Here is a 27097-nt window from a genome sequence, read left to right as displayed (position 1 = left end):
TTGTAAACTCCGGGCAAATGTCTATTTTTGAGAAGTAGGTTTCCATGTTGTGTGTGTATCTATGCATCTCTGCATTCAGTCAGGGAATGTAACTCATCCTCCACTACCCCATTACTACAGTGAGTGCAGAGTCTGTCTTCTCAGTAGCCATGCTTGCCTGTGTCTACCCTTTTCATTGGCAAGGATAAGTTCACTGGGTATGTACGTACCTTGTCATCAACTTTCTGAATTGGTGATTTTTAATTCGTACCAAATATGGTGGCAATTTGTACCCTGTAAGCCAGAGAGCAAACCTGTCGAAATAGGTGTTACGAACAATTTTATATTTCTCCTAGAGAAGGAGAGAGTGCATCTTAGTCTCAGCCTCACCTGTCATACAGTGAGCACATATACTTTGTTCTCTTGGCAACCATGATTCTCTTTGTCTGCTTTGTTTCCTATGGCTAGACTGGGGTGACAGAGGCTGTTTCTGGTCAGGATCTGCCTCTGTTCTGTTTTGTATCTGTGACACCAAAGAGATGTCCGTCTAGTTCATATTTAGATTTTTTTTCGTCTCATTTTGCCAATGTTCCATATATTTTTCTTTACATTTTTGGATGATCTTACTAATGTTTGGTTAAAAATTAGCACTTGTCTGAGAAAAGGTATATAACCTGAGACCTCTTTTTTATATGTTGATTGCCAAAGGTAATCTGCCTAATTCTCTCTTTCCCTCTCTCTCTGTCTTTCTCTCCCTCTCTCTCTGTCTTTCTCTCCCTCTCTCTTTCTCTCTCCCTCTCTCTTTCTCCCTCTCTCTCTCTCTCTCTCCCTCTCTCTTTCTCTCTCTCTGTCTCTCTCTCCCTCTCTCTCTCTTCCTCCCCATCCCCTAATTAACACAGCAGAGTCATCTCGCTCAGCTCTCTCCCCCATCCACTCTGAGTGCTGTCATTAGAGCAGCACAGGTCCCTGGAGGGAAGCAGTAATAACACCTCATTTCTTCATGTACTATGTAAACATTTGAGTTCTGCCCTTTTACAGAGGTGAGCTAGTGGTGCTAATAGCGTGTTTGAAAGGGGATGTCACAGATTTTTTTGTTCATTTTGTATAATATTCCTACCATTTCTTTCTCTCGTTCTCCATTATCCTGTCTCCATCACCCTCATCTTTCCCATCTTCCTCTCTTTCTCTCTCTTGCTCTCTCGCTTTCTCTTCCTCTCTCTCTCTTGCTCTTGCTCTCTGTCTTTCTCTTCCTCTCTCTCGCTGGCCTACTTCCTGGATACAGTGACCTTTCTCTGATAAAGACTATAGGGCTAATAAATAACTCTGAACTTAAAACATCACATTTGAAGAATGATGTTGGATAATGGAAAGGAAGGAAGTAGCAAGGGATAGAGTGTGAAAAACAGAAATGGAAAACAAAGCTAACACATGGAGAGCGTGAAAAGAAATGTAGAAAGGATGAAAAATGGAGAGCGAGAACAGAGAATTTGAAGTAAGCAAGAGACAAGAGTTAGAGAATAGAAGGAGGTTGGGGGTACAGACGTTGGGAGTGCTTGATGGAAGATCCCTGCCCTCTTGTGCTTTACTCCCCTGATGGACAGATACAGAGAGGAACACACAGATGTGTGTTGGCACGTAGACACCATTCCCCACCCCTCAGTGATGTCCACACAGCTGGCCCAGATGGCAGAAGGTCTGCTGTTTAAAATCAGCTGGTCAAAGGGACACAGCCTCCACAGAGTGTTTAAAGAGTGGTATTATCCAGACAATGACTCATGTTGGTTGCTTTGAGATGGTTTTAAGCTGAGTACCACCTTCACAAACTGTATTGTGGCCATGAGCTAAGCACCCGTTTTGGTTTTGTTGTGTTCCAGGGTCTGACAGTCACTTCGTCCCCGACTCCGATAACATGCGGGACACCTTACGAGAACCCCTGCCCCCGAAACAGTCCGTTATGCCTCCGAAGTGGCTGATGACCTCCACCCCGGAGCCTGGTGCCGAGGGCCCGCCCCGTACCCCCGTCCACAACCCTCCCGCCGCCTTCTCTTCGGCCTCCTCCTCTTCCTCCTCTTCGTCCACTGCCATTAGCAAGCCTCTCAGGGCAGTGTCGTCCGCCGGTGCCAACACACAGGCCTCGAGCACACTGCCACCACCCTCGTCCTCTGCCGCCCCAGCCGGTGGTGCCACCCAACAGGCTAAGCAGCCCCCACTCCCACCCCCTAAACCTGTCAACCGCGGAGTCAACACTGGCATGCTTGGTGAGTGAGCTTATTGCTGCTTGTTTCAGCTTTTTAAATGGACGTCACATTTACTGGCCTCTGTGTTCATATTAACCAAACTACTCTTGTACATTAGCTCCGGCTGTGGCGACAGAGGAAAGTGTGTCATGCACTTGAAAGAGCAATGCTGTAGGTCTGTTATGATATGATGGCTGGGGTCGTCCTCATAGCCAAGATGCACAGAATACGTTTGTAGGCTTCATTCTGACTTTATTAACCTTCATGCAAGTCGACTCTGTAGCTCACAGTAATAGACAAACACCACCTTGTTGTGCTGGTAATGTGTGCCGACACACTTTATTCCCAGATGATGGTCCATCCTTCTAGACCAGGTTGTGTTTGTGCCGATGCTCTTCTTCTTGTTTCTCCATTAGCAATGCCCTTGTTCTTTAACCACCTCTGTTGTGTTCCCCAGGAAGGTTTTGACATGGACCCTATCAGTTAGGGGATCAGAAACTGCGCTGCCGTTGTCATGTTCGATATCGTCTTTGTTTTTGTTTCAGTATGTTTCCCCTCCATGGGGGATCATTATTCTTATCCCACATCCCTGTATTTGACTTTGATCTTGTTTTTTTTATCCTCCTTCCACCATCCCAGATAATAAGACATCATCCTCAGGGCATTATCGTGTCCTGATTAAAACAGCAGAAACACACACACACAGCAGTAAAAACAACATGTTGTTGCAGAAACACTCCTGAGCTGCTGGGCACAGGCAGAGGCTCTTCTGGTCAGGCGTGGTGGCTGCAGTGGTCAGTCCGTCTGGTTTAATCTGGTTGTGTAACATTAGCATTAGCATTAGCGTGGGGGTGAATGTGGGGGGTAGGGGGAGAAGAATGTGTAGTTCGCTCCTCAGATGGTTTTCAGTCAGCTGCTCTCCTCAGCTCCGGTCGCAGAGAAGCAGGCCAGTGGAACGGTGGCCGCAAGATTATAATAGATTTGAATGTTTTTTTTTTGTGCCGCAGAACATTATCCAAATCTAATTCCACTGCTTTGCCACCCCAAGCCGATTGCATAATACAATCCATTGTTTTATTTTTTTCCCTCTTAGTAAAAAGGGCAGAGGATTGAGTGTGGCCTCAAAACACAGTTTGAACTTTGGGATGAGATGCTTAACCACACATTTGACCGACCGTACTATGTTCCAACTCTCTCCGATATTGAGCTGCTGCCCCCTGTATTTGGATGTGTAAAGAGAGAGCTGCTCGTACAGAACATGTTTATGGGCCCGAAGCGGCAAACAGCGGAGAGAAATCACAAACTGGTCCTACCTAATAAGGACTCAGCCCCTGTGCAGGCTGGGTTACTGAGCGGGACTGAGTATTAGTGAGTTTCAGATAAAAACTCATCCACTTATGCTGTTTAAGGAACTGCTAGTTGCCTTCATTTATTTCTCTGTGGATTATATTGATCGCGAATCCTGTGGTATCCATCAAGACAAAATGGCATGGCCAAGGAGTGATTGATTTTTTACAGTCCGCCCAAGGACGGCTACTCATATCTGTTTGCATTATATGACCCACTTATACTGCAGTGCTTTAAATTTAAACATTTTATATGAAGACTCTTCAAGGACATCTGACAATTGAAATTGTCTCTAGGTGTTTTACAGAGCCCGGAGCCTGAACCCCCTAGAGCAAACACTAAGGTGACTGGGGCAAGGAAAAACCTCAACCAGAAAGTGGGGACCCATCTGCTTGGTGGCGGCTGGGTAGAGAGATCGAGATATAAAAAAAAGAGGGGGGGGGGGGGGAGTGCAGGCGGAAGGGAGGAGAGAAGGGAAGGGAGAATCAGGAGCAAGCAATGCAAAGTATGTAGGCTGCTGCACATTCCTCTGGTGTTCCCCCCCAAGGTCTCCCAGAGCCCCTGCTCTTTAGCATCATATGTTTAAGATTAGCCCTGCATGAGATTCACCCACCTGCCCAAACCCAGAGTTTTTCCAGATGGGCAGGCTGTCCTGCTTGGCTGGTTTGGGCCTGGATCGATGAACCTCGCCAGCTTGGGGTGTTTTTCAGGAGAGAGCCCGGGGCATTCTCGGTCACGGCTGTCTTGGATTGATCCACTCGTGTTGAAGAGCGGCAGAGGAGGTGTAGAGGCGATCGTTAGACGTGTGTTACTTTCCTCCCGAGTGCCTCAGCCCCGTGTGCCTGTGTAGGGCGGGCAGGGCTGAGCACGCTATGCATATTTCATGGGTTAGAGTGGAATGAATAAGTCAATTAAAGTGTAATCCTGCTGAATAATATGAGAAACGCTTTGCCAAACTGCATGTGGTGGGTTATCTGTGAGCCAGTGGGAAAGAGATGTGAGGATTCAGGTTTGTAAGGAGTATAAATCATGCATAGAAGAGTTGTGCAAATACTGAATGGTTTGAAAAGTTCACTTTTTTTTTTATGGATTTCCATGGCGAATGAAGAAGTCTATTAAGGCTGCATTCCTGGAGCATTAACTGGTGCTGGAGTTAGACGACAGCGTTGTGATCCATGTAGGTGGAGCACATGCTACCCAGTGCTCATGACCACTGTGGGCCAGCTCTCTTACCCCTCCCTCCTGCCCCACCAGCTGCCAATCTCCACGGGGGCGATAACCCCCAGCTGCCCCTCTACTGGTCCTGCTGGAAGCGGGAGGGTGAATACGACGTCTACCTGTCCCTGCCCGTCTACCTGTGCAAGCGTCCAGGAGGCATCCGCGCAGGTACACCTCTGTGAGCTGACCACTCTCACGTCCTCTCTGTCAGATGCCCTCGTCGTCTTCCTCTTCACCATTCTCCTCCTCCTCGTCCGCGTCACCTCCATCGGCATCATCTCGTGTCGGCTCTCTGCCTGGATGCAGAACTTAACAATGCTGCAGCGAATGATTGCAACCTTTTGACCTCTTGTTTGCAAGTATTGCAAATGAACTGCATGTGTCTAGCTGGACTGTCCTTCACCCGCGTCTCTGTGTGCTTTTTGTGTGTGTGTGTGTGTGTGTGTGTGTGTGGGGCGGGGGGTGTTGCTTGAGTGTGTGTGTGCGGGAGGGGGGGGGGGGGTTGCTTAAGTGTGTGTGTGTGTGTGTGTGTGTGTGTGTGTGTGAGAGAGGGGGCGTTTGCTTGAAAGTGTGTACACATGCTTGCTTGCGAGTGTGTATGGTTTACTGCATTGTGTGTGTGTGTGTGTGTGTGTGTGTGTGTGTGTGTGGTGAGTTGGGAGGCTAAATGAGTGTTTGTGCTGCAGGTGTGAAGTGTGTCCTGTGTGTGTCCTCTCCATTCTGCTGCTGTCCACCGGGGCACAGGGGTCTCACTGATCCGTTCATCTGAAGCAGTTGAGCGCCAGCTGCATCGCATAAGAAAAGCTAATCCACCCAACATCTGCTCCTGAGAGGAGAATTAAACTAAGTGGTGGCGGCCGCTGAGAACAGACATGCCCAATCCAGTTTATTGCATGCCAGAAGTCAACAGATGTTTAACCCCTCCATTCAGCGCTTAGCTCTGTGTGCTTTAGAGCAGCTTTTTGTGTTTTTTTTTTGTGTGTCACACAACTTTGACCAAAAAAAAAGAAAAAGCGCTGCATGTCTTTGCTCTGGTTGTTCACCAAAGATGGAAACATGGCGACTGGTTATGAGAATGACTGCAGCATGAAGGCCCGCTATGACTCTGCATTGTGTCAGCTTCTGGTCTTCTTCTGTTCCTCAGTGTTGCTTTGTTTGGCTTTGGCCATGTGACCATCCTCTGGTCAGGAGCTTTGTGTCTTTGAGGCCAAGGGGCCTTTCTTTACACTTGGATCTGCTGTGTGTTTATGTGTGTATATGATATGTGTGCATACGATCTGTTTGTCCTATGTGGCTGTCGCCACAACTGGGATTTCAAGGAGGGTGGAAGCAAATTGCCATTTGTTTGCACTATACTTTTGGCCACAACAACCCCCAGAAGAGACTGGTTAATTCCACAGTCAGCTGAAATCTCTGTAAACTAGTGTTTTTGAAAACACATAGGACAGCAGTACGCTAAGTTGTGGTGTTTTCTGGTCGTTTTCAGTCGTTAATTTCCCTGTCCTCCTCCCACAGCTGAGATCCACCAGATCACTGGAGGCCACAGCCTGGTTCCTGCAAAGCCCTCCCCGCCCATGCCCCCTAAGAGAACAACACCCGTTACCAAGCGCAACGCCGAGGACCCCTCTTCCTCCGCCTCCTCCATGAGCACCCAGAGTAGCGCGGCCTCCTCCGCCCTCACCCCCGAGGAACTCTCCGGCTTTCCCGTCGGGTTCCAGCTGCCTCCACCCCCTCCCTCCCCACCCCTGCCCTCCCACATCCCCCCTTCGCCTCCACGTCTGCCCCACACGCACTCACACCTGCTGCCTCACCAGCACTCCTACCCTCACCCCATCCCCCAGCCCATCCCGCCGCCCCATTTTGATGCCTCTAGCCCCGAGGAGGAGGAGGAGGAGCTCCCGCGGCAGGCCCCCGTACCCCTGCACATCATGATCCAGCGGGCGCTCAACTCGCCCGGCCCGACCGCGCCGCACCCGGACAGCTCGCAGCGCTCCGCCCACTCGCTGCTCTTCGAGACGCCACCCGAGTACGCCTCCGACGCCCGCGGCAGGCCGCTGCAGGTCCACATCCAGCCTCTCAAGCAGTGAGTGAAGTGGGCAAGTCCGAAGGAATAATCGCAAAATGGACCAAATGTGAAAACTATTCTAAACTATTCCAGATGTGAAAACTACAATAAAGCAAAAAAATAAATAGCTAATAAACAATACAAATTATCTTCCATTTAAAAACTGGTGACTTGTTGAGTTGTTCACCTCCACTCTCTCTCTCTCTCTCACACACAGGGCCGACGATGACTACACGGACAGCGAAGAAGAGGATGATGATGATGAAGATGAGCCCCCGCCAGAGCACCTGCCGCCCCCCCAGCCAGAGCTGGAGCCTCGGAGCCGGCGCTGCATGGTGGGGGAGCCGAGCGTAAGCGTCATCCCAGAGGGGGGGGACAGCAGCGAGGAAGAAGACGAGGATGAGGAAGACGAGAGATTACACCGAACAGCGGAGGAAAGCGACTCAGATGGGCCTGTTCTCTACAAGGATGAAGACTCGGACGAGGATGAGGAGGATGAGCCCCCTCCCAGTATGTGTATATCTTAAAAGAGTCCTGCTGTTATAGTTTGAGAGGAGAGAAATGCCAATACCGCCTGGGTCTATATAAAGTGCTACACTGTCTAGACTGCACACTCCTTTTGATATCTGAGAAGACTGCACGCTCCCATTGATTTCTAAAAAGGTGGATATACAGGGGAGTGGAAGTGGGCTAGTTAGCCAGTTGTTGAGTCTGGACAGTATCCAAAAGGCTTATGGCATGTTAAATAAACAAGCCCTAAACCATCTGTATGAGGATGGAGAGATCACAATACAAGTTCATACACCAGACAGCACATGTTTTAGCGTAGGCAATTCAAATGAAATAGTGTCAACAATATTTTTATTTTTTTAGAAAAAAAAATGCTATAACATCTGTCAATTCTATGTTTGACCAATTTTATATGCTTTCTTGTCTGTGTGCCTGTGTGTCTGCACACGTGTGTGTGTGTGTCTAGGTGCGCTGGCGAGTCGGGTGAAGCGGAAGGACACTCTGGCGCTGAAACTGAACAGCCGGACATCGGCCTCGGAGTGGCAGCAGGCGGAGAGGGAGAGGGAGCGGGAGAGGGAGAGAGAGAGGGAGAGAACCGTGAGGGACAGGCAGCAAGGACCAGACTGGCCAGCCCGCGCCGAGCACACCGGCCTCTCATGGCAGAGCAAGGAGCAGTGGGAGTCCCTCCGCGCACAGATCGGCACCGCGCTGACGAGGTAGCACTCTCGGTCACACACACATGGACGCGCACACACATACACACACACACACACATGGTCAGGCATGGGTAAATACACACATGGTGATTGGTACACCTACACACACACACACACACATTAGCACACACACACACACACACACAGACGTTTGAAATACTGACAAAATTGCACTCACTTACACACACAGTCATGCATGAATACACACACATGCCCGCACATATGGTGAGACACACACCCACTCACAAACATACATATACAATCAGAGAGTTGCATTTTTTTCTCCACACATGAATCACAAATTCGGATGCATGTAGTGTGTGTGTGTGTGTGTGTGTGTGTGTGTGTGTGTGTGTGTGTGTGTGTGTGTGTGTGTTCAGTACATTGGTGATTTAGATAAATGCATACACATGGCCTTAGTGCTGAATTTAGATTTTTTGCTCAGATCTGATGACAAAGAAAGCCCCATTTTTCATTATGGCTTGTTTTGACGCAATGGCTCCTACTGTACGGAGGGGTGTGTGTGTGTGTGTGCGAGTGTGTGTGCAAGTGTGTGTGCTTCCTCCCCTGTTTGTATTCCCAGAGTGACTCCTGCCAGCACATAATTGTTATGAATGTCTACCTAGAGTGACAAGTCGCACAGATTCCGATATCTTACTGTTCCGACTGAGGTGGCACTGCACGTGGAAGTGGTCCAAAGCAGAATAGAAAAGATTCGATCCCATGTGCTGTTCACTCTGCCAGGGAACAAAACAATCGGATGTTGGGCCCTTTTGTAGTGTGAACATACCCAACGTTTACATGCATAGTCAAGCATGCACATGCTCTGTCACACATGCAAATCTCACACACGACTGCATTTCAGAAGTGCAGGAAAATTGCTGACTCTTTCTCACACACACACACACACACACAGACACAACACACACACACACACAGACACAACACACACACACGTAGAGTGTGAAATAATAATGATGATGAACACTAATGATGTGTTTGCAGACGCCTGAGCCAGCGGCCTTCTGCAGAGGAGCTGGAGCAGAGAAACATCCTTCAACGTGAGTCTCTCTCTCGCTTTCTCGCTCTCTCTCTCTCTCTCCCTCTCTCTCTCTCTCCCTTCCCCTTCTGCATAGGCAGTATCTGTTTGCGACATTCACCCTCCCCCCTCTGCTTAGAACACTTCTGCTACATGAACTAGGACCCTATGAAATCTATTTTATATTTTTGCCAAATTTCGTATTCATTTTTTCCAGATTCCATGTTTTCCATTGTATTTCTCCTAGATTCGGTTTCATCAATTTGATCATTGTGAAATCAAATGTCCAATCAAAAAATGTACTTTAGATGTAGGCTACTGTGCTTTTACACGTTAGTTATCTGTCTAGCTGGAAGGCCTATGTTGTAACCGGGAAGTGAGTGTAGGGTAGCGATGCTAGTATAACCTATAGTAGTACGAAAGTAGTTTCATTTACTCTCATTTTCAAGTAAATGTATTGAGTATAGATTTTTTTTTTTTCAACAAAATGTGAGGGAGGCCTAAATATTTTTCTGGATGTACTGTATCCTTACGCACACATAAACATGCAATCTCAACACACACACACACACACACACACAAACACACACACTCAGTCTCTCTGTATCTCTTTCTCACACACTCACACACACACACACACACACGCTCACACACACATTCCTCCTGTCTCTAACCGTTGTGCCTATGCTGCTTCACTCAGCCTCTGCTCTGATGGACTCCACTGCTCACCGCAGTGTTTGTCTTTTCTTTTCGCCCAATCAATAATTCAGTCACTCATGGAGTCTATTCCCTCTTCCGCTCTCTCCCTCCCTCTTTTGTCTCCCGCCCTCCCTCTCTCCCCTTCCCTTTTCTCCCTCTCTCACTTCCTGCATCTTGCATGAACTTCCACTCACCTCAGGCTTAAGTGAGCTCCTCACTCCTCTGCTAACGAGGAGGCAGTCCTCCATGGTATGGCAGCCTCTTATGAGCCCAGCTTGTTGTTGTTTAGGTGGTGCTAAAAGAGGCCATATTCCTCCAGCACACAGAGGTGCCTTGCACAACCTGATGGATTAGGACCTAAGTCCCTCCAGCACCATTGGCTTACGGCTGCCAGCAGTGTGTCTGTGCAACCGAGGCTCAGAACTCGGGAAATGATCCAGTGCAGACCACTGAAGCTTGAGATCTAATACAGATCTGCAGCAGTGATGGGCATAAATGATCCGTGCGTGAATAGCCATCCCTCCCTTGCCCAAGGGGGCTCTGTTGTTGCTGGCTCATCTCTCACGGCGTGATACCCCAGATTCTGCCCAGTTGACTGCTGTGCTTGCACTGGGTGCCACGTCCTGTGGGTTCATGTTAGCTGACCAGAGGTGTGTGTGTCTTTCATCTCCAGCCAAGAATTCCATGGACAGACAGGCGGAAGTGCGCGAGATCAAACGCAGGCTCACCAGGAAGGTAAGCTCATCTGGAGACATGACCTGACACAGGGGTCTTTTTAATTTAAGGTGGTGAAGCATCACTAAAAAGGCATAGTAAAAGGGTGTTTCATATCAGCTCAGCACATATGAAGAACCAATAGGAAGTTTGCGTGACTTTCTGTGAGTTCTCTAAAGTGGGCATGTTTGCAATTCACATTTTTTTTCGTAGTTGAGTTAAAGCAAGGCAGGCATTAAATAGTGAACATCTGCTCTGGGGAATAATGAAAGCGTTTGCTTCTCCATGGCAGCATCTTCATTAGGATTATGGAGCGTACCGGAAGATACAAACACCGGCCATGATTGCTTGCTGTTGTTTGCCTTATCGTGCCAGTACAGCCCTAGCAGAGTGCTCATCTGGGGGATGAAGCCTTGTGTTGAATTATGCATGTTTGCGTTAACGTTTACGTTGCTCTTCTTCTCCAGCTGAGCCAGAGGCCCACCGTTACTGAACTCCAGGCCAGGAGGATCCTTCGATTCCATGAGTACGTGGAAGTGACCAGCGCACATGAATACGACCGGCGCGCAGACAAGCCCTGGACCAAGCTCACCCCTGCAGACAAGGTGGAGATTAGCATCAATATTAGAACTCAGACGGATGACTTACTGTATGGATTACTGTATGTAGGCCATATGTGACCGAGCTGGCCAGTGTTGGCAAAATGCTAATTTACATTCCCATTCATGCCAGAGTTTACAATGTTTTTTATCCAAAGTCCTTTACAAATGAGGTAGATTACAATCCAGTATATCACGGCAAAGCCACTAAGCATGTGTCTCAAAGGTCATTCCAAAAGTTTAATTCCCATCTGACACAACAAACGCCATAAAGTGCAGGAAAGTTAAGCGTTAAGCGCACAGGGAGTGTGGAGGGAGGGTGATGAGGTTATATCACTCCCATTTGACTCTGTGTGTCGGGTGGGGTCAGGTCAAGTCAGCTGTGATATTCGCCCTGACGTTCCCCTCGCTGGTTTGTTTCCCATCTGTCAAAGCAAACCTGCTCTTATTTACTTCACTCTTGTCCCTACTGGCTTTTACCCAGTTTGCTTTGGTTCACTGTTTAGCACAGAAAATCTAAGGTGACGAGGACATGTGTGTGTGTGTGTGTGTGTGTGTGTGTGTGTGTGTGTGTGTGTGTGTGTGTGTGTGTGTGTGTATGTGTGTGTGAGAGCAAAACTCAGGCTCTCTCTCCCTTGTTCTATCTTTCTCTCTCTTTCCCCTCTCTCCCTCCAGCTGTTGTTTGTAACCCTGTCCTTAGCAATATGTCTTGCTTGCTGCAAAGAGTTATGAATAAAACAATAAAACAAGACAAAATATCAACATGAATCAAAAGCAAGCAGTAAATCAGGCCCAGAGCCTGTTCATCCTGCTCCTCCAAGCTAAAAGTGCACTGGGCTAAGGGAATCCAAACGCCTTAGCGGAGAATGAATCCCTCGCCCTCAGCATGCTGACGGCTATTAAATCCTTGCTGTGGAAGTTACTGGCATATTTCTTTCCCAGCGTAATTCTCATCAACAAATCAAGGGGTAACTGTTGCCAGTGTTAATGGATGTGCACACGATTCCACTGTGGCTCAAAACCCTCCCCATCTTTTACAGGCTGCCATCCGGAAAGAGCTGAACGAGTTCAAGAGCTCAGAGATGGAAGTCCATGAGGAGAGCCGAATCTACACAAGGTATCCTATCAGTATTCGTAGTGACACAAGGCCACATGCAAGTCGCTTGCATATTTAGCTTGGTCAGTCAGTTAGGTAGCATTTTGGGGGGACAACCAGGGGACTGGTCCAATGTCCAGCCCAGGGGGTGCCCAGGATAGCGAATGATAAATGTTGCCCATCGATTAGTGGAATATTTAGACACACTTGTATGTTTTCAGGAAGTGTTTGCATTATTTGTTTTGAATACACGATACTTGTTGTTAATTAATTTATCTTCATGCTACACTATGCAGCCTAAACATATCCCCCTATTTACTCTCATAAGTAAAATTAAAAAAAGATGACATTATAGGCAAGGGGGTGAATGGCTACGTTTCTATAATAAGACAGACATACTGAGGCATCAAAAGAGCAAGGTGGAACATTGTTATGTTTGCCACGTTAGTCAACATGTGGTCCTTCTGTACAGTAGCCTACTAAACAGCTAGCTAATAAAAGTAAGATGAAACTAATTGCGCTCGACCATGTCTCAAGACAGATTGATGGTTTGGCGCGGCTTTCAATAGAGAGCCAGCTGGCGCAGAATCTTGTCAGAAACTCATCATTTTGACATTCAGCGTAGCTATGTCAGTTATCGGACAGTGGCAAACATCAGCCATTCTGTTAAACAATCAAAATGCTAAATTAAATAATGGATTGACAATCTATAACTTCAGTTTAATAATGGATTCACAAGACAATGCGAACGAAGTTAGGAAGTGATTATTATGATATGAGTTAATAGTTAATTATGTGTTAATTATGATTAATGAGTTAATTATGATTTCATATAAGCCTGTATTTTGAGTGTTTTTGAATGAGAGTCAAGTTGACTTTAATATTCCAAGGGTAATATTCCAAGCCTGCTGTCAAGCGTTTAGTTTTTTTTACTTTAATTGGAAGGGGGGCTGGGGGCCTTGAAATTCAATCTTGTCCCCGGCCCAGGTATCGGTCACGCTACCCCTGCTGCCAGTCATGTAATGCTTTACACATGGCAGTAGAGATGTGCTTGAATGATGCCAGCTGAAGGAATTCAACTCGCTTCACAAATATGTGACTTCTAAACCAGAGGTTTTCTGTTCTTGTTCCTGTTTTGTAGGTTTCATCGGCCTTAGCCTCCTCACAAAACTGGACTATGAAGCACTTACCTGCTGAAGGGCAACAAGGAAAAGACATTTCCGCTGGAGCCTCAGGGTCCTAGTGCAAACTCTTTCTTTCTCTCTCTCTCTCTCTCTCTCTCTCTCTCTCTCTCTCTGGACTGCCTTTAGCGTTTCTGAATGTACTGTACAGACCAACAGGGAAACCTGGACCACCACTTTAAAGCAAAAACTAACACTCGACAGTCCCATCCGCTCTCATGTGTAAATATTAACTAAAAGTAAGGAGGGGCGGGGCAGCCAGGCCGAGCCCGGAGGAACCGCAGTATTTCTCCCCCACCACCCGGGGGCAGTCATGTGCCAAGACACTAATGTGGCTTTTGGAGGTGAGGGGGGACTGAACCATTACACAAGAAGAGGGAAAAAACGTGTGGAGCTTCACTTACACCTGCTACAGTCCTCAGGGAGCAGTTCAGGGAGCAGACACACCTCCCCCCAGGTCCACTCAGTTTGGGAGGGTCAAGGAGACCACTGTTTACTCTCGCTCTCTCTCTCTTTCAGCTTTTACTTGGTCTGGCACAGTTATATTGCTCTGTTGAACTGTAATAAAATTATTCACAGTTATAGTAATAATGATGATAATAATGACAATAATGTCTATGGTGACAATACAGTAATAAAGCATACAGTAATAATAAGTGTTAGTTACCAGTTGCCATGAAGAGAATGGGCATTGGGAGTCCGAAGGACTGCAAGGATGTTCATGTGTGAAGGCACGAGCTCTGGGATGCGTGTTTATATGTGTATGTGTGTATAGGTTGTTGTAATATGTGTCGCTTAGACTGACAGTTTGGAAAGTTATTATCATAAGATGACTGTAATTGTCAAATCTTTTTTTTTCCCATTTTGAACACATCCTTATGGCCTTTCATTCAGTCTCTACTATGAAACCTTCAAAGGTTGCCATGTTACAGTTGCCATTTTAGCCAACAGTTAAGAAAACAAAGGGGATGATAGATGTTAACATTTTTATTTTAGTTGCACTTTTTCCTCTTTTTGTTTTTAGTTTTTACATGTTTTAAAACCCATGTCATGCAGACACATGAAGAAATCACTGCTGTCATATAATGAAGTATAGATCAGGTTTATTCTATGTTTAAAATGCATTGCTCTGTTGTTCAGCCCTTAAATACAAGGTCCACAAATGTGTTCAACCTGAAATTAGCAGACTAATTAGTACAGACTTACTAGTCAGAATGTACAGCCTATGCCCTAAAGTACACTGAAACGTGTATGTTTGAATCAGATGAAGCAAATAACTGAATAAGAGGGTTTATAGAACACACTTTGTGAAATTCATTTTTATCACCTTGTGAGCTGAATGGCAGACAGGGAAACCATTTTGGCAGGAACATACTTATTTTTCTCTACTTGTGAAGTTTGTCTCATGATTCAAGGCCAGTAGATGAGAAAGTGTTCTGATGTATAGATTGATTCTGTAGATTAAACTGACTGTGTATATCTGGTCTTCCTTTTATTTGGAAAAATATTTTAAATATAATAAATGTGATATAGGTTGCTATTTTTTTAAGCACAAAATAGTGTATGATTCCACGAGAACTACGAGAATGGGAATAAGAAAATGTACCTATTCTATTTTAGAGATGTATGTTTCTTTTTTTTAATATGACAGTAATATTTCAGTAACTGACGGTAACATTTCTCACTAGCTGTAAAGTCATCTCAAAATCCCAATTAAATGCTTCGAGTATTAAGATGCTCGTGTTGTGTATCAAACTAAGTATGTTTCTAATCAACTGAATATGCTTGCACTTGAGAAATAAATTCATTAATATTGGTTGTTATTACTAGTGATCATGTGACATTAACTCAGATATGTAGGTGCCATATTATGATGAGTGGCATCAATGTTTTCCCTTGTTAAATGTCATTCTGTTACTACAGCGATCACACAGCCTTTAGGGAAGGGAGATTGAAATATTAAGAATTGTATTTACATGATTATCTGTGCACTCTTTAGATGAGGTCAGGTTAAATTAAGGTAAATGCGTCAGATAACATACGACTGCACTGTTTCTGGTATCTAGCATTAGGCCCATTCATCTCCATTTTTCATCTCATGAAAATCAACAGTACAGATGTGGAAGAAGTCAAGGTGCTCTATATTCTACTCCCTTACACAAGGTGGCGAGCTACAAAAGACCTCTAACCACGGTCGCGCCGATTCGCTAAAAGAAGTAGTTTAACATGCATGCATTTACTCTCTCTGGTGCATGCTCCGGCTCCATCAAGGTGCTAAGAAAGTAGCTTGGAATCCAGAACTCCTTGGCGTCTGTGTGGCCTGAGGGTGTCATTTCTTATTCATTCAGAGTACTGGTAAGTGGGGCAGTGGCTTTGGATAAACATCACATTCGTTCGGATGTTATTAAAATAATCTGGGTATTATAGTGTTTTTAACGTTAACTTGTCAGTCAAATTTGTGGATGCTAGCTGGCAAGCTAGCAAAAGTCGCGCCGGCAATCGTTGCTTCTTAGCAAACAAGCAAATCTGTAAAGTTTTACCCGCAGAAATGTTTTTTTTTATTTTTTTTGGCGTTGGTGTAATGTTGGCTTATAGGCCTAACTCTTGTTACGGCTGTTTAATATAAATGAATATAGTATATCCGTGTTATAGTACCATACATGTCCAAGTAAACGTAGCCAAGTTCAATGAATCGAGCTTTCAGAACCGGACGTTCCGTAGAAGGTGTCTGTTTAAAAAATTCAGCGGGTTAGCTATCTAGCAATCCTATGCTAGTATCCCTGGTTGAACTTGAGAAACAACTCCTATGTTAAATTTGATCCTCAGCTCCTTGAACGTATTAGCTGAAGAAACCGGCTTGTTGGATAGCTTTCAGTGTGAGCAAATGTCCAAAGTAGCTGAAGTTAATGGTAATCTTGTGTATTATTGCATGCAAGTTGACGCTAGCAAGTAGGTTGTTCACAACATTGGTGACTGTCCGTCAGCTCAGAATCGGAGCCCATACCATTTCTCGACACCGCACGTCGCTATGCGAACAGCTGTCTATCAGCACAAGGCCATTCATTGACTGAACTTGGCCAGAGGAGCTGCTTGGCACGTTTGATTTGGCAGCAAAGCAAATGCTTTTAGTTAAAAACGGTTGATGTTATTGTTAACCCATATTTTCACCACAATGACTTGAAGTTGTTGGTGCCGTCCAAATGTGATGTATGTTTGACACCTCTGCGGATTTAACGTTACCCAGGGACAAATACGCCTGCAGAGTTTAAAAATCGATTCAGTAGTCTAGCGATGCCTTGCGATTAGTTAACTCTCTTATGAGTTAAATATTGTTTAACTTTACGTCACGGCTGATACAGTGGCTCTTCCTACATTTGTGTGTGTTCTTTTCGCCCTTCTTGTCTACAGGTGGTGAGCAGTCATGCCTGCGAGAAAGCCTGCTAAGAGGAAATCAGATGTTCCAACACCATCAAAACAGACCAAAAAGGTCAAAGGTTAGCCATAGTTCTTTCCCTTCCTATTATTCGTCTTGCATCTTTCTTGTATGGTCAGTTGTCCTTGTCTTGCCCCCTTTTGCAAAGTGTACTTGTTTTTGCGCCACACAACCAAGACAAATTGCTAGTATGTGTAAACCTACTTGGCAATAACCCCACTTCTGATTCTAATCTTAAAACAACCTTTTCATGTAATTTAAAATGTGTGCAGCCTGTAACACATGTAAACTGTCATGTTGTAAAACTTTAAAATGTCACGTGCACCACTCATCTCTTGTCTCATGGATTTGTCTGGCTCTTAGGAACTACTGTCACTCCAGAGGGGGAAGAGTCAGCGGCGGTGCAACACAGGAGCCATGGGAAGGAGAAGGGCCTGGTGCTGGTGTTAGGCCAGGGAGACGTGGGCCAGCTGGGCCTGGGCGAGGATGTGATGGAGCGCAAGAAGCCTGCCCTGGTCAAGCTGCCCGAGGGGGTGTTGCAGGCTGTGGCCGGGGGGATGCACACTGTGTGCTTGGGAGAATCTGGAAAGGTGAGCAGACCGATCAGCTCAAGCACTGCTGAGTACAAACCGCGTCAGACTTTGGGATGGTTTTGGAGCCAGATCTTTAGTTTTTCTGCTATTGTGTGGTTAAATAAGTAGGCAGTGGATTATGCAGCTGCGGCTCATCTGTATGGGCAGGTGCGGGGGGGGGGGTTGTCCCACTAAAAGATTCATCCACTTAAAAACATGCATACAAAAAAAAAACTGTTCGATCAATTGTAGTTTGGTAATGTATTCAGATAGATTTTTAAAAGTAGGATCATAAAACTAAAGAAAAAATGCTTCACTAAGTCACAAAACATAGATTGGTGTTAAAATAATAATTTGTGTATGAGGTTCACCTTGCAATTATCATGTCTAGTACATACATTAGCGGTTGTTAACATGACTGTTAACTAGGCCAGCCCTACTTGGATCATTTCACCACCTGTGTCTCAAATACTTGCTGCCTTGATAACCCTGTATGTAGCCTACCAGAGAGTGAGTGTGAGAACTGGAATGTTGAAATTCTTTTAAATGCCCATCCCTACTAGTAGCTGTGCTAAATAAGTTTAGGTTAGGTAACCTTAGCTGAAGCTCAATGCTGACCTGTTCAGGCATAAATCAGCCAACTCAACATCTGTCTTTAAATCCTTATGGGCTCCAAGTCTCCATCTTTCAAATGCATCTCCAATATTTACCAGCAATACTATGCTATGTATATTATGTCCCTGGTCATGCAGCTTTGTAGAAGGCTGCAGCAGCCTTTTTTGGCTCTGTTGGTCCAGTTCATTCGCTTACTTCCATGGTGGTATTCACATTCTTATCTGGTAACCTGGGTATCGAAATAGTGCTTGAGAAATGGTTAGTGGGCGGAATCACACAGGCCAAAACACAAACAGAGGTTCCGCTCCGGAACGGACATTTTCAAAGGAGAATATACTGGCTATTGCATTGTTGCCGGAGAAGCCAGTATTTCAGTTTAGCACGGTCCCTAAATCTCGGATGATATGTTCATTTTATGATTAAGTACAGTCAATTTGTTACACATTGGTCCTTTAAAAATGTAACTTCTGGAGCAATGTGTCTGGTGAATGATTGATTGATTTTTGAAAGTGCATTACTAAATTGATGTTCATTTTATCATGTTGAGTTTAAGATGGTCCTTCACCGTGACTGCTTGTGCACTCTACGAGTTGAAATGATGTATGTGCTCCTGAACTAAACCATTCATCAAAAAAGATGAATTTAAAGAAGTGCATGAACAGACAAACATATGACAAAACCAACAATAAGCGTTCGACAAAGCTCCTTTCAAAACAACTTGAGACACTGGAACAGTCAATATTAATGATTCATTTTAGCACCTGCCAATCATCATTTGAGTAACACCCAATGGTGAAATCAAGCAAGAACATATAGTGTTCAGTCAAGCGGCACATTTATATATGTGCAGCATGTTGCAAAATATCGAACTTGTGTGTTAAACTTGGCAGCCCCACCTATTTCCTTAGTCACAAGCCGCTACTGGAAGTGTATGTGTGTTTCAGTAGCGCCCGAAGAGCTTGTATGCAGCAGATGCAGAAAAGTAGCTCTCCTGGGGAAACTCCTATTGATCGATTAAGCGTGTTCTTGGATAGTTAAAGAAGGTCACAGTCTGAGGTTTTCTAAATATAAGGTTTGAAACAGGCAGACGAAATACTTGTTTGTAAATGTATGGCACAGAATTGACGTTCGTGGTGAATCTCGCCCTGTCTTGCAGGTCTGGACGTTTGGCTGTAACGACGAAGGCGCACTGGGCCATGACACGACAGAGGAGGGCTCCGAGATGTCGCCCGCCACGGTTGAGCTGGAGGAGCGCGTGGTGCAGGTGTCGGCTGGGGACAGCCACACCGCCGCCCTCACAGAGAACGGCTCCGTCTACATCTGGGGCTCCTTCAGGGTCAGTTGGTCAGAGCAAAGACACACACACACACACACACACACTCTCACTCTCTCTCTCTCTCACTCACTCTTGACTCATGTTATGTTCGACAACCAGACCATTAAGAAGCTAATTGCTATATCCTAGTAGCCCCCAGACCTTGTATTTAGCAGCTGGATTTGGACCCAAATGCTGTATCCACAAGATATTGACTGACAATTTGTGTTCTAGGATAACAATGGAGTCATTGGACTGCTGGAACCAATGAAAAAGTCTACCATCCCTGTGAAAATTTCCATTAACCAGCCCGTGGTGAAAATTGCATCAGGTAATGTTTGTTTTGTTTTTGTCTTCCCCACACACACACACACACACACACACATACAGCCGCGGAAAAAATTAAGAGACCACTTCAAAATTATCAGTTTCTCTGGTTTTACTATTTATTGGTATGTGTTAAAGTAAAATGTACATTTTAGTTTTATTCTATAACCTACTGGCAACATTCCTACCAAATTTCAAATAAAAATATTGTCATTTAGATCATTTATTTGCAGAAAAATGACAATTGGTCAAAATAGCAAAATTGATGCAGTGTCTTCAGATCTCAAATAATGCAAAGAAAACAAGCTCGTATTCATTTTTAAACTACACAATACTAATGCTTACACTTAGGAAGAGTTCAGAAATCAATATTTGGTGGAATAACCTTGATTTAAAATCACAACTTTCATGTGTCTTGGCATGCTCTCCACCAGTCTTTCACATTGCCGTTGGGTGACTTTATGCTACTCCTGGCGCAAGAATTCAAGCAGCTCGGCTTCTTTTCATGGCTTGTGACCATCCATCTTCCTCTTGATCACATTTCAGAGGTTTTTGATGGGATTCAGGTCTCGAAATTGGGCTGGCCATGACAGGGTCCTGATCTGGTGGTACTCCATCCACACCTTTACTGGCCTGGCTGTGTGGCATGGAGCATTGCCCTGCTGGAAAAAACATTTCTCAGAGTTGGGGAACATTGTCAGAGCAAAAGGAAGCAAGTTTTTCTTCCGGGACAACGTTGTACTTTGCCTGGCTGAGGTTTGTAAAAGACCATAAGGATTGAAAAAGCGAACTGGAGGTTCTTCTAAGTTCGTCTTCTCTGATGAGTCCGATTTCACAGTAGGTGCAAGACTCTCTGGCTTGTAGGCCTCTCCAGGTCTCCGTCTAACCATCAGACGACCATGTGTTGGGCAAAGCTGAAAATTGGACTCATCAGAGAAGACGAACTAGAAGACCCTCCAGTCCGCTTTTTTCAATCCTTATGGTCTTTTACAAACCTCAGCCAGGCAAAGTACAACGTTGTCCCGGAAGAAAAACTTGCTTCCTTTAGCTCTGACAATGTTCCCCAACTCTGAGAAATGTTTTTTCCAGCAGGGCAATGCTCCATGCCACACAGCCAGGCCAGTAAAGGTGTGGATGGAGTACCACCAGATCAGGACCCTGTCATGGCCAGCCCAATTTCGAGACCTGAATCCCATCAAAAACCTCTGAAATGTGATCAAAAGGAAGATGGATGGTCACAAGCCATGAAAAGAAGCCGAGCTGCTTGAATTCTTGCGCCAGGAGTAGCATAAAGTCACCCAACGGCAATGTGAAAGACTGGTGGAGAGCATGCCAAGACACATGAAAGTTGTGATTTTAAATCAAGGTTTTTCCACCAAATATTGATTTCTGAACTCTTCCTAAGTGTAAGCATTAGTATTGTGTAGTTTAAAAATGAATATGAGCTTGTTTTCTTTGCATTATTCGAGATCTGAAGACACTGAATCTTTTTTGCTATTTTGACCAATTGTCATTTTTCTGCAAATAAATGATCTAAATGACAATATTTTTATTTTAAATTTGGTTGGAATGTTGCCAGTAGGTTATAGAATAAAACTAAAATGTACATTTTACTTTAACACATACCAATAAATAGTAAAACCAGAGAAACTGATAATTTTGAAGTGGTCTCTTAATTTTTTCCGCGGCTGTATATATATATATCTATATATATATATATATAGATATATATATATATAGATATGATTGTTGCAACAAAGTGAATAAAACTGTGCAGGGCAAGGACTAACTTGCAAATGTTTTGTACCATGAACTATGAAGTGATTCTGTATGACTCTGAAGCTCCCTCTGCTTGAGTGTGTATAGTAAACATAACAGCCCAGGTCAGGTGAAGTGCAAGAATGATAACGGTATTCTTCTCTCTTACATCTCTGCCCTTGTGCGGCTGCAGGCAGCGATCACCTGGTGATGTTGACTCAGGGTGGAGACCTGTACTCCTTGGGCTGTGGAGAGCAGGGGCAGCTGGGAAGAGTGGCGGAGTGCTTCGCCACCCGTGGAGGCAGATTGGGATTGGGTGCGTAGCCACAGACACCCTATTTTCCCACATATACAATGGCTTGCAAAAGTATTCAACACCCCTGAACCCATCACTGGTTTACAAAAGATACACATTTTTCCAATCTGTATTTTCATTGCAAACACTTTTCACGCTGTGAAAATAGATCGATAAAAAAACTAAAATATTCTGCTTGCATAAGTATTCAACCCCATTCATACATTAATAATTGTTAGAGAAAATCTCTTGGGAGAATTTATATTGATATAGATTATCTAGGTTGGACGGGATAGCTCTCCTGGACTGAAGTGCCACAGATTTATGGATAGCTCTTGTGTGCTGTTATACGAGCATCACTCTTATACGTGATGACTGCACTGTGGTGACATCTCTCCCAAGTTAATATCTTCCTCCTTAGTGTGGGGTCAGCCTTTACTACCATGCATCTAAGTGGTTTGATGCAATTTCCACCTTTCTTATGGATCAAATGGTGATCAATTGTTCATCAAACCACTTTATTTTCTTGGGAGTCCTTTCCTGACATTTGAACTTCTGACCTTGTCTCTTGAGTCTTCATTTCCTCTGTTATTACACAACCTAGCGGATGACTCTTAGATGGAGTGATTATTATATCTATGGGGGCTCTCTACTTCCACCACTGTGGTCATCTGGAACTTAAATGCACAGGGGTTGGAATACTTATGCCAGTATTTGAGTTTTATTTAACTCATTTTAGTGTAAGACCTTACATTGCCTTCAGAAATATACTGGATTGATGTGCAAAGTATCTTTTGTACTGGTGATTACTTTCAGGGGCATTGGATACTTTTGGATACTGGATACTTTTGACACTGTTCACTGTTCTGCAGGCAAATGTTTGGGCACCCGTGTGCAAATTACATATCCTTTTGATACGTTTTTTTTTTTTTTTTCAAGCCAAATATGTGTATGCACTTTTTGTGTGTTTTAATGTAACTTTTTATTTCATTAACTAAGAAAACTACAACAAAAATGTAATTGTATTATGTGTATGAGAGCCGAAACCTGTGCATCCTGCTGTATTTGTCTTCAGAGAATGCTCCTGTTACACAATTGTACCAGGCTTATACTAATTCCACAAATATATTACATTTGCCCTGGTTTTGGCTGTTTTGTATATAGGTCATCACAGCTGTCAGCTTGCTCACATAATTTTTTCTCTGACATGGGACAACCTGTATGCCTTAAATAATCATCTTTCTGCTGTGTGTGTGCTTGTGTGTATAGTGAGGCTGCTGACGCCACAGCTGGTCATGGTCCATTCCCGGGGAAAGGTCCGTTTCGTAGATGCTTTCTGTGGTGCCTACTCTACCTTCGTCGTGTCAAAAGATGGCCACGTCTACGGCTTCGGCCTCTCAAATTACCATCAGCTAGGTGACCCAAAACCGCTCCGCTTCTGAAATCTGTCAAATCTTTGTCATCATTTTGTTGCCCCTAAATTATAATTCATACAAACTAAAGACTCAGTAACAGGATAATTGTCTTAATTCAATGAACTGATGTTAATGATGATGCATGTAAGTAAACATATGCTTTGCAGGCTTTCAGTACCTTTCTTGTTGACATGACTGTGGTATCTCTGTCAGGAACCCAAAGCACAAACGTGTGTTTCACACCTGTGAAGCTAACGGCCTTTAAGAACTCGACCACCGACTGGGTCGGCTTCTCAGGAGGACAGCACCACACGCTCTGCATGGATTCCGAAGGTAATTTAAGCCTGCAGCTTGGCCGGGAGTTCTGGCTGCACTAGATAACACGTTCTCCACATAGTTCAGATTTTTAAAAACTCTTCATAGGTTCTTACAAACAAATAGAAGCGTGTGTGTGTGTGTGTGTGTGTGTGTGTGTGTGTGTGTGTGTGTGTGTGCGCGCGCGCGCCGTTGGGCCCTCTGAACTGATGCTTTACAGCAGGTACTGTGAGCTGTAGAAGCCGGTTCATACCAAAGGGAACTAAGTTCTTTGATCTTTAAAGATTACACCAGAGGGAACCTTACACATTGTTGGAAAATCAGGCAGAAGCCAGGTTTTATTTTGTGTGTGTGTGTGTTTAGAACTGTTCTTGAATGTTGGTTTTTAAAATATTTCAAATGTGTACATACCATATGTTAAAATCATCAGCTGGATTACAGGGCTTTAATGTACACCATGGATATGCTACAATTACAGTGCAGCAGTCAGTAAAGATCAATACTGTCTGGAGATTCTCAACATATACAGTTCCAGTCAAAAGTTCACCCCCCTAGTATAGATCAGGCGGTGCTGATTCCAGATGTCCTTCTTGTGGTTCACCAGGGAAGGTGTACAGCTTGGGCCGGGCGGAGTACGGGCGCCTGGGTCTGGGCGAGGGGGCGGAGGAGAAGAGTGAACCCACACCTGTGCCAGGTCTTGACGGAGCCCAGGTGGTGGCCTGCGGAGCCTCCGTCAGCTACGCCGTCACCAAGCAAGGTGAGTGCTAGGGGTGTGCCGTGATAAAGTTTTTCGATCGATCGTTATTTAAGTCATCTGATCAACTATCGAGCGGTCCTATTTAGGGATCGAACTTTTAGGTTAATGTGCATTTTTACTTGCCTCAACATGTTGATTTTGTTTTGACACACATCTCACACAAATAACACAAGCGTCACAAGTAACTGATCATTGTAAAGCATGTGACTTTCACTTGCCCAGTATTTTACAAACTGCAATTCTTGACACACAACTCTTTTAAGTTGTCAGAAATAATGAGTTGTTGTTACTGGATGTAGTAAATGCTTCACACAGTTGGAAACATTTTGTACATCATTCCAACAGGCTCAGGTTGCTCCTTTGCTTAAAGGAACTCATCTGCTGTGAGAATTGTTTCCCCTTTTTTGTCAAAGATTCTTGTCTTCATCCAAGTTTCTGATTTACTGTCTCTGAATACTTTGCTAGGGCAGTTCCCTGAGCGGTCTGGTTTCAATAGTGTTCATGCCACTGAGGAGAGGCAGAAGCCTCTGCTCAGTCATTAGTTCTGATTTTACTAGACCTGTCAGCAGCCTTTGACACAGTGAACCATGACCACCTCCTGGCTACGCTGTCTGAACTGGGAATTTCAGGGAACTTGGGTGTTCTGATTGATGACCACCTTAATTTCTCTGAGCATGTAGCTTCTGTCTCGAGGTCTTGTCAGTTCAGACTCCTATAATATTTGGAAAATCAGACCCTATCTCACGATATGCTACACAACTTCTGTGTAGGCCGTGGTTACTTCTAGACCACACCTTTGCAATGCAATTTTAACGGGCTGCCTGCACGTGTGTTTGAGAGACCGCTGCAGATTATTCAGATTGCGGCATGTGTTTGGTCTCTGATCTGCCAAAGAGGACATGTAACTCCGTTGGTAACACTTCACTGACTCACTGTAGCTGCTAGAATTCAATTCAAATCCCTCAGTCACAGCTATAGGATCTCCACTGGATGGGCACCAGTCCATTTTAAATGCTATTATTCAGCTCTGTTCCTCCTCTCAACCACTCTGCTCCTCCGATGAACATCAGTTATGGTTGCCTCCTCTCAGTAGCAAAAGATCGCAGTCAAAACTTTTTTTGTTTATGGTGCCTCGGTGGAAAGATCTTCCTAGTGCTGTCTGTTTCAGTAACAGCCTTGGTTCATAATTTTTTTTTTTTTTTTTTTTTTAAAGCATTAGTTATATCAGTTCATTTGTTGAAGACCTACTTTAGAAGCATAATCCTGATAAATTGATGTGATTGCACATTGCTTGCATAAGCAATCACTATTGATCTTGTTAAGTTTGATTTATTTATTCTTCTTCCACGCCGCTTCTACTCTCATTGCTTTTCGATATAACTGGTAATGGTAACTCTGCTACAAATCTGACACACTGTCGGAATTTCATTGGCCGTTGGGCTCCAACATTGGCCGTTGGGAATCAACAACTTTTCGCCAGAATCTTGGAATGCGTCTTTGAATGAACACGTCTCAGCTGTTGACATCTTGTAATTGAAAAGAATGACTTATACGTTTTTGTGTGTCTGTGTGTGTGTCTTGTCCATCAGGGTCGGTGTTCGCTTGGGGCATGGGCACCAACTTGCAGCTCGGCACGGGAGAAGAGGATGACGAGTGGAGCCCCGTGGAGATGACTGGCAAGCAGCTGGAGGGGCGTGCAGTATTGTCGGTGTCCAGCGGGGGGCAGCACACCGTGCTGTTGGTCAGGGAAAAGCAGGAGAGCTGATGAGCCTTGCTCCTCTGCAGCACCCAGCGGCAAGAGGGAAAACAAACAGTGGAACTGTCGAGTCTGTGGGTAACTGTAAACAAAGCGTTTTTTTTTAAATCGGGGGCGGAATGGTGTTGGTGCGCCTCCCTGCGCTGAGCCAAGCCCGTAAGAGAGAGAGAGGGATGGTAGGGTTTTTATGGCTGGAGTAGAAGAGGGCGGAAAAAAGGGCGTTTGCGGGGTCGGATTCCTGACCTGAGGGAACCCAACTTTCACTGGATGTGATCCGATCGATCATGACAAAAAAATCATTAAAAAAAAAAAAAAAAGAACAAGAGACTATTTTTATAAAAACACAGGTTGTGCTTGATTCTTTTTTTTTCTTTTCTTTTTTTTATTCTTAAATACTTTTTAATGAGACTGTAGAATACCTTTCAGGGAAGCTACCCGTGTGTGTGTATGTGTGTGTTTGCGCACATATCAGTTTGTATTTGTGTGCGTTTTTGCGTGAGAAAGAAACAAAAAGCGATGGATCTTTTTAGCGACAAATCGCACCTTTTAAGTTAATTGATCGGTCAAAGCAATAAAGCAAGTTTCCCCTCACAGTTCATCATCCATACACCATTAAGGACACAAGCTGTACTTTGGATGGCTCAATGATGTATTGCATTTATTAAACTTTCCTTCAACATTAAAGTTCAATCAGCTGTTTATTGTTTCTGTCTAAGGGAATTAATAGGGGGGGATTCTTAATTTACTGTTAAGTAACATAAAGGTCAGGTCTGCGATTCTAATCAAGTACACTCTTTGTCAATTCAGCCAATTGCTCCTCAAAGTTCGCTAGCTGTCAGTTCTGTGTGTGCTAAAAAGAAGAAAAGAAAACGTTTGTTTGTCCTGGCTGTAGGAACCCAACTAAATTCCTCAGACCGAGCCGAGTAGCACGGAAGGGAGAGGTGTAATTTGATTGGCAGTTGAGCTCAAATATCAATAACCTTTAGCTCTAGTCGCAGACCTATCTTTAAAACTTTGCTAACATTGGGCATGATATTGAGTCTTATCAGCTGTATTCAGCACTATAATAAATAACCCTGATCACGCTTTGACTGCTCTGAAGTAAATCCTGTCTTGGACTCCACTGGTCTTTAAAGGCT

The 27097-nt window shown here is 44.6% G+C and overlaps 2 protein-coding genes across 4 annotated transcripts in view; both read left to right on the top strand.

Annotated features, from left to right (window-relative positions):
- phactr4b (phosphatase and actin regulator 4b) overlaps positions 1-14979 on the top strand; it is a 38537-nt gene extending 23558 nt beyond the window's left edge. For 2 of the 3 annotated variants that reach the window (XM_080858282.1, XM_080858281.1), the window contains 10 exons: positions 1854-2237; positions 4818-4949; positions 6297-6864; positions 7064-7356; positions 7823-8072; positions 9078-9133; positions 10484-10545; positions 10992-11129; positions 12164-12240; positions 13361-14979. In XM_080858282.1, the coding sequence (XP_080714408.1) occupies positions 1854-2237; positions 4818-4949; positions 6297-6864; positions 7064-7356; positions 7823-8072; positions 9078-9133; positions 10484-10545; positions 10992-11129; positions 12164-12240; positions 13361-13376 (1976 nt within the window). In that variant the 3' untranslated portion in view covers positions 13377-14979. The remainder of the gene's footprint in view (positions 1-1853; positions 2238-4817; positions 4950-6296; positions 6865-7063; positions 7357-7822; positions 8073-9077; positions 9134-10483; positions 10546-10991; positions 11130-12163; positions 12241-13360) is intronic. The other variant, XM_080858283.1, reaches the window with a different exon arrangement.
- A 674-nt stretch (positions 14980-15653) lies between these two features.
- On the top strand, positions 15654-26612 carry rcc1 (regulator of chromosome condensation 1). The gene is made up of 10 exons (XM_080858298.1): positions 15654-15755; positions 16809-16894; positions 17197-17423; positions 19177-19356; positions 19570-19666; positions 21614-21736; positions 22985-23131; positions 23344-23463; positions 24050-24202; positions 25792-26612. Exons 2-10 carry the CDS (start codon positions 16822-16824, stop codon positions 25965-25967), a joined length of 1296 nt encoding a protein of 431 aa, XP_080714424.1. The 5' UTR covers positions 15654-15755; positions 16809-16821; the 3' UTR covers positions 25968-26612.
- The last annotated feature ends 485 nt before the right edge of the window (positions 26613-27097 follow it).

Source organism: Sprattus sprattus (genome assembly GCF_963457725.1).
Source record: "Sprattus sprattus genome assembly, chromosome: 19".
In the NCBI taxonomy this organism is placed as follows: domain Eukaryota; kingdom Metazoa; phylum Chordata; class Actinopteri; order Clupeiformes; family Clupeidae; genus Sprattus; species Sprattus sprattus.
This window is presented reverse-complemented; position numbering and strand designations above follow the sequence as displayed.

Coding starts and splice junctions, on each gene's coding strand:
- rcc1 (XM_080858298.1), top strand. CDS start 16,822: ATGCCTGCGAGAAAGCCTGCTAAGAGGAAATCAGATGTTCCAACACCA. Junction 23,132..23,343: donor CTCAAATTACCATCAGCTAG/GTGACCCAAAAC, acceptor TATCTCTGTCAG/GAACCCAAAGCACAAACGTG. Junction 23,464..24,049: donor GCTCTGCATGGATTCCGAAG/GTAATTTAAGCC, acceptor GTGGTTCACCAG/GGAAGGTGTACAGCTTGGGC.